Source organism: Entelurus aequoreus, linkage group LG24, assembly GCF_033978785.1.
Source record: "Entelurus aequoreus isolate RoL-2023_Sb linkage group LG24, RoL_Eaeq_v1.1, whole genome shotgun sequence".
Taxonomy (NCBI): Eukaryota; Metazoa; Chordata; class Actinopteri; order Syngnathiformes; family Syngnathidae; genus Entelurus; species Entelurus aequoreus.
In genome coordinates, this window is record NC_084754.1 from 41,980,135 (window position 1) to 41,997,321 (window position 17,187).

Sequence of the window (17,187 nt, forward strand, 5' to 3'; positions counted from 1 at the left end):
GATACTATGAGTCGAGTAATCAACAAACAAATTGTCTTACCTCCTTCACATTTGGCATGAGGTTGAATCCACATTGGTTGCAGACAACATTTTTACACTCTGTACATGTGTTGTAATTGGGTTGATCTTTAGAGCCAACGTTGAAGGCTGATTTACATACAGGGCAGGACGAAGGACCAGTTTTGGAAACAACTGCTCCCTTTGTAGGCTCTGATAACATGGTGTCTGCTTTTGGACCCTGCTGGCTTTTATCTAGTTTCTTTGCAGATGGGGTCATCTTGGGAGAAGCTGGTGATGCTGCCAGTTTAGGTTCATCTTGGACTGTAGAGTACATCAAAGTGGATGCAGAACTGAATATAGAAGAACCAAATCCTAACATCTTCCCTGTTACTGACTCTGCAGGTTTTGCAGGATCAGTTGGCTTTTTAGGGCTTCCAAAACCAAAAAATCCTCCTGTTTCCTGCTGTCCCGGGACTTCAGTGGCATTTCCCGGTTTTTGTGCAGTTACATTTGACTGCTCTACTTTCTTCTGCAGATCTGCTTTGTTATCCTGCTGTGTTTTCTGGGCAGGGGCTGGGCTAGTCAGTTTTTGACTGCCTTGTACTTTAACAGCTTCAGCCTTGGATGTCCGGGTCTCTGGAGAAGGTACATTACTCTGGGGAGAGCCTGGAGCAGAAGTCTTTTGTGGTGTTGGAGTCCTTTTAAACGGCGAAGTAGCCAATGGAGTGTCTTTTGGGGGTTCGATACCTTTGGTAGCTCTTTTTACCTGACAGTTTAGACAAAGCCACTCCTTCCCCTTGAATGACACAACAAAAAAAGGTTGTATTAATTTATGAATTCCTCTGCGCATCTGCTCAGCACAGAGCTAACATGCTAGTTTCGCCCTATCAAATCAACTAGCCAGTCACTACGGATTTCATTTCAACTATTAAGGATATGAACGTCATAGTAAATAAAGCGACTGCTCGATGTTGTGGGACTCAATATAGTTAAAACTATTAACATAGCAGCTCTTCCACCAAAATGAGTACAGTCCATTTTATTTGATGTAACCTTATGTAAGGTAACGTTAAGTGCATTGAGATAAATTGAATATGACTTGACTTTCAGTTTGCTGACATTTAAACAAAAAAACAGGGCTTCCAATTGTTCTTCCATCTAATTTATGGGACTTTTGTGTTTTCTTCACATTCAGTTAATTATTTTGTAGCATGTGCACTCAACAGGCAGAAACATGGGTAGCTTCGTCCTTCCCAATAGTACCATAGCGTACCATAATAACCCAGTATTGCAAAAACTCAAGTCTATAAGAGACTATCCTGAAATCAAGATAAAAAAAAAAACATATTTCTTACATGTTGACATCAATTTGCTTATATCATAGGGGACCTATGATGAGTGTCCTCTGTTCTGACTTATAAATGTTGTTGCAATGTTGGTACCCAAGCTTCAAATCATAAGGTTCATGTATTTGGGTGTGAGTTTGCACGCAGTTTTTTTTAAAAAGTAGGCCATTTGTGATGTCACACATTTATGGAAGTACTTATGTGGGCATTTGCACAATATAACCGACTAAATGCTACCAAATGCAGACTTGTTTCATGCAAATTGAGAGTGTGGTCGTTGAATCTATATTAGGATTATTTTGGAACCTGTCTGAAAAATTATTATCGGTGATGTTCGTCTTCAAGATATGTGTTGAAGAAGTGTACATTCTCAAAAGATACATTATGATACTTATGGGCAGTGTGGGTCATGGACGGTTTTATTTGCGGCTGAAGGAAACACCTCTACAAACAAACCATTTGCAGAAATACTCTGAATAATGTTTAAAAATGTGACTATGGAGCAAAATTCACACAAAAGCATATCCAATACATATCTAGGCCACAAGATGTGTGTTGAATGTAGGTTAGAATCATCTTAGGTTTCCTTTTAAGTAACATTCATTGTAATCGCAGATGTACTTCTTGAAATAAGCAAAAAAAGTCTGCCGACAAAATGCCAATTTACTTGTTTAAAACCTTTTGACCATTTAAATTGATTTATTCTGTTTTTTTTATCTGTTTTAAAATGAGCACATTGTTGTTGTTTTTTAGTTAACCTATTACTTTTGCAACATTGCAACAACAATAATATCTAATGAATTTAAATAACAATAACCATAACATGATTTCAGGTATTTTCAAACCTCGTTTCCATATGAGTTGGGAAATTTAGATGTAAATATAAACGTAATACAATGATTTGCAAGTCCTTTTCAAGCCATATTCAATTGAATGCACTACAAAGACAAGATATTTGATGTTCAAACTCATAAATTTAATTTTTTTTTTGCAAATAATAATTAACTTAGAATTTCATGGCTGCAACACGTGCCAAAGTAGTTGGGAAATGGCATGTTCACCACTGTGTTACATGGCCTTTCCTTTTAACAACACTCAATAAACGATTGGGAACTGAGGAAACTAATTGTTGAAGCTTTGAAAGTGGAATTCTTTCCCATTCTAGTTTTATGTAGAGCTTCAGTCGTTCAACAGTCCGGGGTCTCCGCTTTCGTATTTTACGCTTCATAATGTGCCACACATTTTCCATGGGAGACAGGTCTGGACTGCAGGCGGGCCAGGAAAGTACCCGCACTCTTTTTTTACGAAGCCACGCTGTTGTAACACGTGCAGAATGTGGCTCGGCATTGTCTTGCTGAAATAAGCAGGGGCGTCCATGAAAAAGACGGCGCTTAGATGGCAGCATATGTTGTTCCAAAACCTGTATGTACCTTTCAGCATTAAAGGTGCCTTCTCATATGTGTAAGTTACCCATGTCTTGGGCACTAATGCACCCCCATACCATCACAGATGCTGGCTTTTGAACTTTGCGTCGATAACAGTGTGGATGGTTCACTTCCCCTTTGGTCCGGATGACACGATGTCGAATATTTTCAAAAACAATTTGAAATGTGGACTCGTCAGACCACAGAACACTTTTCCACTTTGCATGAGTCCATCTTAGATGATCTCGGGCCCAGAGAAGCCGGCGGCGTTTCTGGGTGTTGTTGATAAATGGCTTTCGCTTTGCATAGTAGAGTTTTAACTTGCACTTACAGATGTAGCGACCAACTGTATTTAGTGACAGTGGTTTTCTGAAGTGTTCCTGAGCCCATGTGGTGATATCCTTTAGAGCACATATGTCAGAGTCAAGGCCCGCGGGCCATATCCGGCCCGCGAGAAGGTTTTTTACGGCCCTTGGGATGATCTTGATTTATTATTAGAACCGGCCCGCAGACCGCAGATATTTTTTTTTTTTTTTTTTTTTTTTAGACCGCAGATCTTTTACACGCACCAAGCGGATGCCGGTCCAAGGTTCCGAAAGGGGGCGAGCGGCCCGCCGGGACGCGCCTGCCGGCCGAAGGGCTGCAGCCCGGCCGTCAGTCGCGGAGCCCGCCGTGCCACGCGAGCCAAGGGGGCGGGCCGAAACCCGGCCCCGAGGCCCTGAGACTTCTGCTTTGTTTCCCCAAACCGCGCGTCACCGCCGGGCCCGCACCACCGTCGGGCTGCAGCCCGAGCGTCGGTGGCGGAACCCGTCATGTGCCGCGCGCGCCAAGCGGAGCGGGGGGGTCAAGCGGGCCGAAACCCGCAGGCCACCCCCTCACCACGAGGCCCTGAGACTTCTGCGTTTGACCCCTACGCGCGGCCCGTCGGGACGCGCCCGCCGTCAAGCCACGAGGGCCAGCCGTCGGGTCGCGGAGCCCGCCGTGCCACGCGCGCCAAGGGGCGGGCCGAAACCAGCGGGGGGTTTCGGGCACCCAACTCGCCTCCCTCCCACGGAGGGAGGAGGGGGGTTTAATGTGAACATTACTGTGCAATCACATATTTAGAGTTTTTACTCAATTCAAGTTTAAAAGTTAAAGTTTAATATTTGTTTTCACTGCATGTTACTTCTCCTTAAACAAAGTGTTGTTTTTGATTTATAGATTTTTGCACTTTATTTTATTGTATTTCAATTTAATTATATTTTAAAAATATTTCAGTTGAGTGGATGATAGAAAATTGCTATTATTGTTTTTTTCTTTGAAGTAAATTTAGCCCACTTTTGCTAAAATAGAAAATATAGGCTACTGATGGTGCCTTGAATACCGGTTTCTTTCATTTAATGTTCATGTTATGGGGATTTTTATATAAAGGAAATTTGTCTTTTGTGTCTGTTGAAAATTAAAGATTACCGACAGAGCCATAAGAAAATATTGCTTTATTTATCTGATCATATTGGAATATATTTGTTAGGTTTTCAGTAGGTTCAATTAGGTTCACTAGACTATATGCGTCATTTAAAAATTTTTCAATGAACATTCGAACAGTCCGGCCCTCGGCTTGTAGCTAAATTTTTTATTTGGCCCTCCGTCCATTTGACTTTGACACCCCTGCTTTAGAGATAGAGGCCGGTTTTTGATACAGTGCCGTCTGAGGGATCGAAGGTCACGGTCATTCAATGTTGGTTTCCGGCCATGCCGCTTACGTGGAGTGATTTCTCCAGATTCTCTGAACCTTTTGATGATATTATGGACCGTAGATGTTGAAATCCCTAAATGTCTTGCAATTGCACTTTGAGAAACGTTGTTCTTAAACTGTTTGACTATTTGCTCACGCAGTTGTGGACAAAGGGGTGTACCTCGCCCCATCCTTTCTTGTGAAAGACTGAGCATTTTTTGGGAAGCTGTTTTTATACCCAATCATGGCACCCACCTGTTCCCAATTTGCCTGCACACCTGTGGGATGTTCCAAATAAGTGTTTGATGAGCATTCCTCAACTTTATCAGTATTTATTGCCACCTTTCCCAACTTCTTTGTCACGTGTTGCTGGCATCAAATTCTAAAGTTAATGATTGTTTGCAAAAAAAAAAATGTTTATCAGTTTGAACATCAAATATGTTGTCTTTGTAGCATATTCAACTGAATATGGGTTGAAAATGATTTGCAAATCATTGTATTCCGTTTATATTTACATCTAACACAATTTCCCAACTCATATGGAAACGGGGTTTGTATTAGATTTCAGTCAATGCAGTGTGAAAATGGGAAAAAAAAGCTTTACTTCATCATCGATTTGGCAACATTTACAGTGGTAATAAAATGTGAACTGAACTGCATGGTAAAAACAATACAAAGTTAAATGATAAGTATTTGACATACAGTATTTGGAGAGCAATTGATATTGAACTGTTGAAACTTATTGGATATGTCATCTTTATTCAAGTTCAATGGCATTTAAAGGCCTACTGAAATGATTTTTTTTATTTAAACGGGGATAGCAGATCCATTCTATGTGTCATACTTGATCCTTTCGCGATATTGCCATATTTTTGCTGAAAGGATTTAGTAGAGAACAACGACGATAAAGTTCGCAACTTTTGGTCGCTGATAAAAAAAAAAGCCTTGCCCCTACCGGAAGTAGCGTGACGTCACAGGTTGAAAGGCTCCTCACATTTCCCCATTGTTTACAATGCAGCGAGAGAGATTCGGACTGAGAAAGCGACGATTACCCCATTAATTTGAGCCAGGATGAAAGATTCGTGGATGAGGAAAGTGAGAGTGAAGGACTAGAGTGCAGTGCAGGACGTATCTTTTTTCGCTCTGACCGTAACTTAGGTACAAGCTGGCTCATTGGATTCCACACTCTCTCCTTTGTCTATTGTGGATCACGGATTTGTATTTTAAACCACCTCCGATACTATATCCTCTTGAAAATGAGAGTCGAGAACGCGAAATGGACATTCACAGTGACTTTTATCTCCACGACAATACATCGGCGAAACACTTTAGCTACGGAGCTAACGTGATAGCATCGGGCTCAAATGCAGATAGAAACAAAAGAAATAAACCCCTGACTGGAAGCATAGACAGAAAATCAACAATACTATTAAACCATGGACATGTAACTACACGGTTAATACTTTCCAACTTGGCGAAGATTAACAACGCTGTTGCTAACGACGCCATTGAAGCTAACTTAGCAACGGGACCTCACAGAGCTATGATAAAAACATTAGCGCTCCACCTACGCCAGCCAGCCCTCATCTGCTCATCAACACCCGTGCTCACCTGCGTTCCAGCGATCGACGGAAGGACAAAGGACTTCACCCGATCATCCGTGCGGTCGGCGGCTAGCGTCGGCTAGCGCGTCTGCTATCCAAGTCAAAGTCCTCCTGGTTGTGTTGCTGCAGCCAGCCGCTAATACACCGATCCCACCTACAACTTTCTTCTTTGCAGTCTATATTGTTCATTAAACAAACACACCAACACAGATGTCCAGAATACTGTGGAATTTTGAGATGAAAACAGAACTTTTTTGTATTGGATTCAAAGGTGTACCAATACTTCCGTTTAACTAGTGATGTCACGCGCATACGTCATCATACATAGACGTTTTGAACCGGAAGTTTAGCGGGAAATTTAAAATGTCACTTTATAAGTTAACCCGGCCGTATTGGCATGTGTTGCAATGTTAAGATTTCATCATTGATGTATAAACTATCAGACTGTGTGGACGGTAGTAGTGGCTTTCAGTAGGCCTTTAATATATTCAACGTTGCAATGAGTATTTCTCAGCACTGAATAAAAGTGCACGACAGTAAAAGCAAAAGCTTCAGGGTGTCGTTGGCAAGGCTGTCCTTGCAAACTGCACATTGTGCATTGAACTGCAGAACTGAGTGTCAAGTCCTTTGTGCTTCAGACTGCCAGGAAGATGCCTTATACATTGACTTCAGTGCCTGTAGTCCCAGCCTCAGAGGCGTGGATGTGTATTTTTAGCACATCTGCTGTCCATTTTTTTCAGACAGACCTTACGAAGTCAGTCAAGTTTCATTTTAAAGATTGAATTTCATTGTTGGTAACCTGTAAAATCCACAGATTAATCACATTATAATAATGCTTCTGCTTTTTGTTTGCGAGTAATCTGCATTCATAAATGTCTCTTCAAAGAGATACTTTGGAGAAGCATATATTTAGCATTCTATTACCTCCAAATATGAGTATAGCATTGCAACTGGGAGATTAGAAAAACCTTTCCTGACTGACTTTACTTACTCGCTTAAAGGCCTACTGAAAGCCACTACTACCGACCACGCAGTCTGATAGTTTATATATCAATGATGAAATCTTAACATTATAACACATGCCAATACGGCCGGGTTAACTTATAAAGTGACATTTTAAATTTGCCGCTAAACTTCCGGTTCGAAACGCCTCTGAGGATGACGTATGCGCGTGACGTAGCCCGGGGAACACGGGTATGCCTTCCACATTGAAGCCAATACGAAAAAGCTCTGTTTTCATTTCATAATTCCACAGTATTCTGGACATCTGTGTTCGTGAATCTGTTGCAATCATGTTCATTGCATTATGGAGAAGGAAGCTGAGCAAGCAAAGAAGAAAGTTGTCGGTGCGAAATGGACGTATTTTTCGAACGTAGTCAGCAACAACAGTACACAGCCGGCGCTTCTTTGTTTACATTCCCGAAAGATGCAGTCAAGATGGAAGAACTCGGATAACAGAGACTCTAACCAGGAGGACTTTTGACTTCGATACACAGACGCCTGTAGAGAACTGGGACAACACAGACTCTTACCAGGATTACTTTGATTTGGATGACAAAGACGCAGACGTGCTACTGTGAGTATGCAGCTTTGGCTTCTAAACATTTGATCGCTTGACCGTATGTACGTAACTTTTTTTAAATATATAAGCTTTATGAACCTTGGGTTAGGTGAACGGTCTTTTGGGCTGAGTGATTGTGTGTGTTGATCAGGTGTTTGAATTGTATTGGCGTGTTCTATGGAGCTAGGAGCTAGCATAGGAGCTAGGAGCTAGCATAACACGTACTGTACCGTACGTGCGCGTCACGTACGTAACTTTTTAAAAATATATAAGCTTTATGAACCTTGGGTTAGGTGAACGGTCTTTTGGGCTGAGTGATTGTGTGTGTTGATCAGATGTTTGAATTGTATTGGCGTGTTCTATGGAGCTAGGAGCTAGCAGAGGAGCTAGGAGCTAGCATAACAAACACGCAGGTGTTTTTATGCAGGATTAATTTGTGGCATATTAAATATAAGCCTGGTTGTGTTGTGGCTAATAGAGTATATATATGTCTTGTGTTTATTTACTGTTGTAGTCATTCCCAGCTGAATATCAGGTCACCCCCGGCTCTCACAGCATCTTCCCTATCTGAATAGCTTCAACTCCCCACTAGTCCTTCACTTGCACTTTACTCATCCACAAATCTTTCATCCTCGCTCAAATTAATGGGGAAATTGTCGCTTTCTCGGTCCGAATCTCTCTCACTTCATGCGGCCATCATTGTAAACAATAGGGAACTTTGCGTATATGTTCAACTGACTACGTCACGCTACTTCCGGTAGGGGCAAGCCTTTTTTTTATCAGATACCAAAAGTTGCAATCTTTATCGTCGTTGTTCTATACTAAATCCTTTCAGCAAAAATATGGCAATATCGCGAAATGATCAAGTATGACACATAGAATAGATCTGCTATCCCCGTTTAAATTTAAAAAATTCATTTCAGTAGGCCTTTAATGAACCAATACAACTTATCTTTTAAAGGGGACCTATTATGGAGAACTAACTTTATTTGAGATTAACATCATTTGAAATCAAACCATGGAGGCGTGGCGTAGATAGTTGTGTGAATGCTCCAAAGCATTCACACATATGGTTTTCTACACCAAAATTCATCTATTTATTCAAATGATTCTTCTTCTCCAGATTTGGGCGCACTCTACCTTCCACATTTTTCACCCGATTCAAACCGTTCCAACTTCGAACTGTTCAGCCTATTCGGGAATCACTGGCTTTCCCTTAACAAATTCCAAAAAATTTCCAGATTTCCCTGATTTCCCATTCAAAATGATTTGGCCATTTTTCAAACTTTCAGCATTTCCACATTTTTCAACTGATTCAAACCATTCCACCTTCAACACATTCCACCATTCTGGAAATTCAAACTATCATTTTTCCAAGTCCGAAAAAATTCCAGGATTTTCCAATATTCCTGTTTTTTCCAAAGCCCTATTTCCACCTTTTTTTCTGGCAACTACTCCTTCCAAATGTTTCAACACATTTCAACCGTTCCACCGTCGAAACATTCCTCTTAATCAGGACAAAAAATGAAGTAGTTTTTTTAACTGGAAAAATTCCCGGTTTTCCCAAAATTCCAGGAAATCCGTAATACCATTTCTCAATTCAACATGTTACTACTTCAACACTTCTCGACCGATTCGAAAAATTCCAACACCAACCATTTCATCTCATTCAGACCATTCAAGTTTTTTCACCATTTTCAAAAAAATTCCCACTTTTCCCGAAAATCCCCAATTTTTTTGTAAATTGACATTGAAATCAATGGAAAATTATTCAAAGTTCAATAACTCCCAAATTTTTCATCTGATTCGAACCACAACTCCCACATTTTTCATCTGATTCGAATCAGATGAAAAATGTGGGAGTTGTGAAACTGTGAATAATTTTCCATTGATTTCAATGTCAATTTACAAAAAATTGGGGATTTTCGGGAAAAGTGGGAATTTTTTTGAAAATGGTAAAAAACTTGAATGGTCTGAATGAGTTGAAATGGTTGGTGTTGTAATTTTTCGAATCGGTCGAGAAATGTTGAAGTAGTAACATGTTGAATTGAGAAATGGTATTATGGATTTCCTGGAATTTTGGGGAAACCGGGAATTTTTCCAGTTAAAAAAACTACTTAAACTGTTCCAACTTCAAAATATTCAGCCTGTTTTGGAATTGTGAGCTCTACTTCAACAATTCTAAAAAAATTCCAGGATTTCCCATAATTCCTTTTTTTTTCTTTTTTTTTTCATTTTCCCCATTCAAAATTATTTTTCAAACACAATTCCCACATTCTTCAACCCATTCAAACCATTCCACCTTCAACACATTCAACTCATCCTGGACATTCAAACTACCATCTTCCCACATTCAACAAATTTCCAGGAATTCCTGGGTTTTTTTCTAACCCTATTTCCAACCTTTTTCGTTTGACTACTCCTTTTACATTTTTCATCCCATTTCAACCGTTCCACCGTCAAAACATTCCTCTAAATCAGGACAAAAAATGAAGTAGTTTTTTTAACTGGAAAAATTCCCGGTTTTCCCAAAATTCCAGGAAATCCGTAATACCATTTCTCAATTCAACATGTTACTACTTCAACACTTCTCCACCGATTCGAAAAATTCCAACACCAACCATTTCATCTCATTCAGACCATTCAAGTTTGTTCACCATTTTCCAAAAAATTCCCACTTTTCCCGAAAATCCCCAACTTTTTGTAAATTGACATTGAAATCAATGGAAAATTATTCAAAGTTCAATAACTCCCAAATTTTTCATCTGATTCGAACCACAACTCCCACATTTTTCATCTGATTCCAATCAGATGAAAAATGTGGGAGTTGTGAAACTGTGAATCATTTTCCATTGATTTCAATGTCAATTTACAAAAAATTGGGGATTTTCAGTAAAAGTGGGAATTTTTTTGAAAATGGTAAAAAACTTGAATGGTCTGAATGAGTTGAAATGGTTGGTGTTGTAATTTTTCGAACCGGTCGAGAAATGTTGAAGTAGTAACATGTTGAATTGAGAAATGGTATTATGGATTTCCTGGAATTTTGGGGAAACCGGGAATTTTTCCAGTTAAAAAAACTACTTAAACTGTTCCAACTTCAAAATATTCAGCCTGTTTTGGAATTGTGAGCTCTACTTCAACAATTCTAAAAAAATTCCAGGATTTCCCATAATTCCTTTTTTTTTTTTTTTTTTTCATTTTCCCCATTCAAAATTAATTCAATCAATCAATCAATCAATGTTTATTTATATAGCCCTAAATCACAAGTGTCTCAAAGGGCTGTACAAGCCACAACGACATCCTCGGTGTCGAGTGGGTCTGACATAATATTGTGAAAGTCCAACACATCAGCGAAAGTCCAGTCCATGGTGGAGCCAGCGGGAACCATCCCGAGCGGAGACGGGTCAGCAGCGTAGAGATGTCCCCATCTGATGGACAGGCTAGCGGTCCACCCCGGAGCAGAGTAGAAAAGAAAAGAAAAGAAACGGCAGATCAACTGGTCTAAAAAGGGAGTCTATTTAAAGGCTAGAGTATACAAATGAGTTTTAAGATGAGACTTAAATGCTTCTACTGAGGTAGCATCTCTAACTTTTACCGGGAGGGCATTCCAGAGTACTGGAGCCCGAATAGAAAACGCTCTATAGCCCGCAGACTTTTTTTGGGCTCTGGGAATCACTAATAAGCCGGAGTTCTTTGAACGCAGATTTCTTGCCGGGACATATGGTACAATACAATCGGCAAGATAGGCAGGAGCTTGACCGTGTAGTATTTTATACGTAAGTAGTAAAACCTTAAAGTCGCATCTTAGGTGCACAGGAAGCCAGTGCAAGTGAGCCAGTATAGGCGTAATATGATCAAACTTTCTTGTTTTTGTCAAAAGTCTAGCAGCCGCATTTTGTACCAACTGTAATCTTTTAATGCTAGACATAGGGAGGCCCGAAAATAAAACGTTACAGTAATCGAGACGAGATGTAACGAGCGCATGAATAATGATCTCAGCATCGCTTGTGGACAAAATGGAACGAATTTTAGCGATATTACGGAGATGAAAGAAGGCCGTTTTAGTAACACTCTTAATGTGTGACTCAAACGAGAGAGTTGGGTCGAAGATAATACCCAGATTCTTTACCGAGTCGCCTTGTGTATTGTTTGGTTGTCAAATGTTAAGGTGGTATTATTAAACAGATGTCGGTGTTGAGCAGGACCGATAATCAGCATTTCCGTTTTCTCAGCGTTGAGTTGCAAAAAGTTAGCGGACATCCATTGTTTAATTTCATCAAGACACGCCTCCAGCTGACTACAATCCGGCGTGTTGGTCAGCTTTAGGGGCATGTAGAGTTGGGTGTCATCAGCATAACAGTGAAAGCTAACACCGTATTTGCGTATAATGTCACCTAGCGGCAGCATGTAAATACTAAAGAGTGCAGGGCCAAGAACCGAACCCTGGGGAACTCCGCACGTTACCTTAACATAGTCCGAGGTCACATTGTTATGGGAGACACACTGCATCCTGTCAGTAAGATAAGAGTTAAACCAAGACAAGGCTAAGTCTGACATACCAATACGTGTTTTGATACGCTCTAATAAAATATTATGATCAACAGTATCGAAAGCGGCGCTAAGATCAAGAAGCAGCAACATAGATGAAGCATCAGAATCCATCGTTAGCAATAGATCATTAGTCATTTTTGCGAGGGCTGTCTCCGTAGAGTGATTTGCCCTGAAACCGGATTGAAAAGGTTCACAGAGATTGTTAGACGCTAAGTGTTCATTTAGCTGCTGTGCGACAATTTTTTCGAGAATTTTCGAGATAAACGGTAGGTGGGACACCGGCCGGTAGTTCACCATGAGGTCAGGATCGAGGTTAGGTCTTTTGAGTAGAGGATGAATAACCGCTTTTTTGAATGCTAGAGGAACAGTACCAGAGGAAAGTGATACGTTTATAATATTTAACACTGATGGACCTAATAATACAAAAAGCTCCTTGATAAGTTTCCCAGGAATTGGGTCAAGTAGACATGTTGTTTGTTTTGTCCCATTTACACATTTTAACAATTCCTCCAATGTTATTTCATCAAAGAGAGAGAAACTATTTTGGAGGGCAGTGTCCGTCGTATATACAGTCGTATTTGTGTTAATAGAACCCAGTTGTAGCTGAGATGCATTGTCTTTAATCTCTTTTCTAATGACTTCAATTTTCTTATTAAAGAAATTCATAAAGTCATCTGCTGAGTGGGTGGAGCTACTGGGAGGAGTCCCTTGTTGGGTTAGCGATGCTACTGTACTAAACAAAAATTTAGGATTATTTTTGTTGAGGTGGATGAGATTTGAGTAATATTTAGCTTTAGCTGAGGTAAGCATGCGTTTATAAGTTATTAAACTATCACTCCATGCTTGATGGAAAACCTCAAGTTTAGTCGCACGCCATTTGCGTTCCAGCTTTCTACATGATCATTTCTGGGCTTTAGTTTCTTCTGTAAACCATGGGGTACGCCTTTTAGGGGCCCTTTTTAGCTTTAGCGGTGCTACACTATCAATGGTGTCGCGCAGGGCGTCGTTAAAGCTGTTAGTGAGGTTATCAATAGAGCCCACATAATTTGGGAAAGGTGCCATTACTGAAGGCAGTAGGTCAGTAAGAGTCGTCGTTGTGGCAGTATTAATGTTGCGGCTGCTATAGTAGTTATTATTATTATTATTAGTTTGTTGACAATGAGTCAGAACTTCGAATTTTATAAGGTAATGATCGGACATCACTTTAGTGTACGGGAGTATCGTAACTTTAGAGGTGGTGACACCCCTGACAAGCACTAGATCTATCGTATTACCGTTGCGATGCGTGGGTTCATTTATTATTTGTGTAAGACCACAGCTATCAATTATAGTCTGGAGCGCCACGCATGGAGGGTCCGATGGGGTATTCATATGGATGTTAAAGTCTCCCATTATGATTATATTGTCGGCGTGCGTCACTAGATCAGCAACGAACTCTGAAAATTCATTGATAAAGTCCGAATAGGGCCCTGGGGGGCGGTAGATGACAGCCAGGTGCAGAGGCAGCGGTGAGACAAACCTCACAGTAAGCACCTCAAACGAGTTATATTTATTATTTAGGTCCGAGGTAAGGCTAAAGTTTTTGTTGTATATTAGTGCAACACCCCCACCCCTTTTAATGGGGCGGGCAATATGCGTTCCCGCATAGCCAGGAGGAGACGCCTCACCCAGCGCAAAAAAATCGTCTGGTTTGAGCCAGGTCTCGGCTAGACCAACGACATCAAGATTGTTGTCTCTGATGACTTCATTAACTAATAATTGTGTATTTTTCAAACTTCCAGAATTCCCACATTCTTCAACCCATTCAAACCATTCCACCTTCAACACATTCAACTCATCCTGGACATTCAAACTACCATCTTCCCACATTCAACAAATTTCCAGGAATTCCTGGGTTTTTTTCTAACCCTATTTCCAACCTTTTTCGTTTGACTACTCCTTTTACATTTTTCATCCCATTTCAACTGTTCCACCATCAAAACATTCCTCTTAATCAGGACAAAAAAACAAGTTGGTTTAGGAACTGGAAACATTCCCGGTTTTACTGAAATTCCAGTGATTCCATCATACCATTTCTCAATTAAAAAACTGTTACTACTTTAACATTTCTTGACCGATTTAAACAATTCCAACACCGATTCATCTCATTGAGGACATTCATGCTCTTAATCAAATTCCCAAATTTCCAGGAAGTTCCCATTGAAATAAATGGGACATTTTTAACATGTTGCACAATTCCCACATTTTTCAACCTATTCAAACCATTCCAAACTTACACTTTCCCAAGTTCCAAACTAAATTCAGTTTTTCCTGGAAATTCAAACTCTTCAACATTCAAACCATTCCAACATTCAAACCATTCTTACATTCATACTACATTCTGTCAGCATTGGAGCATTCACACGCTATTCCTTCAGGAATTGCCTCTTCTAGTTATAAAACAATCTTGCCTTCCTTCATACATCTTCCAAACGTTTGGAATTTGCCCAATTTGTGACGTTTTTCCCAAGTGTGACGTCAGCGGATATCTCTATATATGGTCAAGATTTATCCTAACAAGCTTTGCGCGAGTCCGCCATTGTAGTCCGATGCTGTAGTCAATAATGTCCTTCTTTTTCTCTCTCCTTGGGGGGTTCGTACATGGACATGCATCTTCCGCTGTTGCCATTGCCAATACAAATTAGCGTATAGTTACAACTTATACGTGTCAGTAGATGCCATATGGACGCAGTAAATAACACCGTCCACAAAACGGCGCATCCTGAAGAGACGGTCAGAAAGCATCTTTAAAACTGTAAAAAACATAATCTATGCAACATTTTGACCAAAGAACTACCATTACATGTTATGTAGACCAGTGTTTTTCAACCACTGTGCCGCAGCCCACTAGTGTGCCGTGAGATACAGCCTGGTGTGCTGTGGGAGATGATCTAATTTCACCTGTTTGAGTTACAAATATTTTTTGCAAACGATGTGTTGTTGTTGAGTGTCGGTGCTGTCTAGAGCTGGGCAGAGTAACCGTGTAATACTCTTCCATGTCAGTAGGTGGCAGCTGGGAGCTAATTGCTTTGTAGATGTCGGAAACAGCGGGAGGCAGCGTGCAGGTAAAAAGGTATCAAAAATAAACAAAAGGTGAGTGCCCCTAAGAAAAGGCATTGAAGCTTAGGGAAGGCTATGCAGAACTCAACTAAAACTGAACTGGCTACAAAGTAAACAAAAACAGAATGCTGGACGACAGCAAAGACTTACTGTGGAGCAAAGACGGCGTCCACAATGTACATCCGAACATGACATGACAATCAACAATGTCCACACAAAGAAGGATAAAAACAACTCAAATATTCTTGATTGCTGAAACAAAGTAGATGCAGGAAATATCGCTCAAAGGAAGACATGAAACTGCTACAGGAAAATACCAACAAAAGAGAAAAAGCCACCAAAATAGGAGCGCGAGACAAGAACTAAAACACTACACACAGGAAAACAGCAACAAAGTCCAAATGAGTCAGGGTGTGATGTGACAGGTGGTGGCAGTACACCAGGGGTGTCCAAAGTGCGGCCCGGGGGCAATTTGCGGCCCGCAGCTAATTGTTTACCGGCCCGCCGCACATTCTGGAAATGCTATTGCAAAAATAAAAAATAAACATTAAAAAAAGTAGAATGAGGTGAAATCTAACTAGAAAAAGTTGCAATGTTGACACAAAGCTGCCATGCTGGCTGTTTCTTTTTCTTTTGTCTATCTTTATTTTTCTTTTTTTGCCATTGCTCCAACAAAAAAACAATGTTATAATGAATTATTGACCTATTCAAGGCTCCAATTATTTCACATATTTCACTTTAAAAATGTTTCATGTGGAAAATATCGCATATATTGTGTGGTAGCCATACAAAAACATCAACGTTTTCTTTGACAAAAGAGCATAAAACAAACAAAATAATAGTTCAAACGTTAAATTGACAAGATATATCTGAAGTTGATCTCGTAGCTTAAGTGTTGAAAGTAAAAAAAACCTAATACAAATGTATCACTTTGAGTGAGGCACCTTTTGTATCCTAAATATATTTAATGGGATTTTATTTATCTTTTCACTGTGATTAAACTGTGGGGAACTGGGACAACAGAGACTCTTACCAGGAGGACTTTGAGTTGGATACGCGCTACCGTGAGTACGCAGCTGCGGCTTCCAAACATTTGATCGCTTGCCCGTACGTGCGTGCCGCTATGTGCGTGTCACGTACGTAACTTTGGGGAAATATATGTGCTGTATGAACTTTGGGGAGGTGAACGGTACTTTGGGCTGTGGGATTGAGTGTGTTGTGCGGGTGTTTGATTTGTATTGGTGGGTTATATGGACGGGAGGAGGGAGGTGTTTGTTATGCGGATTAATTTGTGGCATATTAAATATAAGCCTGGTTGTGTTGTGGCTAATAGAGTATATATATGTCTTGTGTTTATTTACTGTTTTAGTCATTCCCAGCTGAATATCAGGTCCCACCCGCCTCTCACAGCATCTTCCACTGCCCTCTAGTCCTTCACTCTCACTTTCCTCATCCACGAATCTTTTATCCTCGCTCAAATTAATGGGGTAATCGTCGCTTTCTCGGTCCGAATCGCTCTCGCTGCTGGTGGCCATGATTGTAAACAATGTGCAGATGTGAGAAGTTCCACAACCTGTGACGTCACGCTACTTCCGGTACAGGCAAGGCTTTTTTATCAGCGACCAAAAGTTGTGAACTTTATCGTCGATGTTCTCTACTAAATCCTTACAGCAAAAATATGGCAATATCGCAAAATGATCATGTATGACACATAGAATGGATCTGCTATCCCCGTTTAAATAAGAAAATCTCATTTCAGTAGGCCTTTAAGTATGCCTTATAGTCCGAAAAATACGGTGGGTGCTTTGGCCAACTTACAATGGAAATTAAGAAAAAAAAAATCAATGTACTAGTATTGTATGTCTTGGCGGGGGTCCTATTTTGGAAA

At 40.4% G+C, this 17,187-nt stretch overlaps 1 protein-coding gene across 1 annotated transcript in view; it reads right to left on the bottom strand.

Annotated features, from left to right (window-relative positions):
• The window catches only part of pclob (piccolo presynaptic cytomatrix protein b), a 191,556-nt gene that overhangs the window by 161,135 nt on the left and 13,234 nt on the right, over window positions 1-17,187 (bottom strand). Inside the window, 1 exon segment of the mRNA XM_062035174.1 lies at window positions 41-796. Within this exon segment, the coding sequence (XP_061891158.1) occupies window positions 41-796 (756 nt within the window).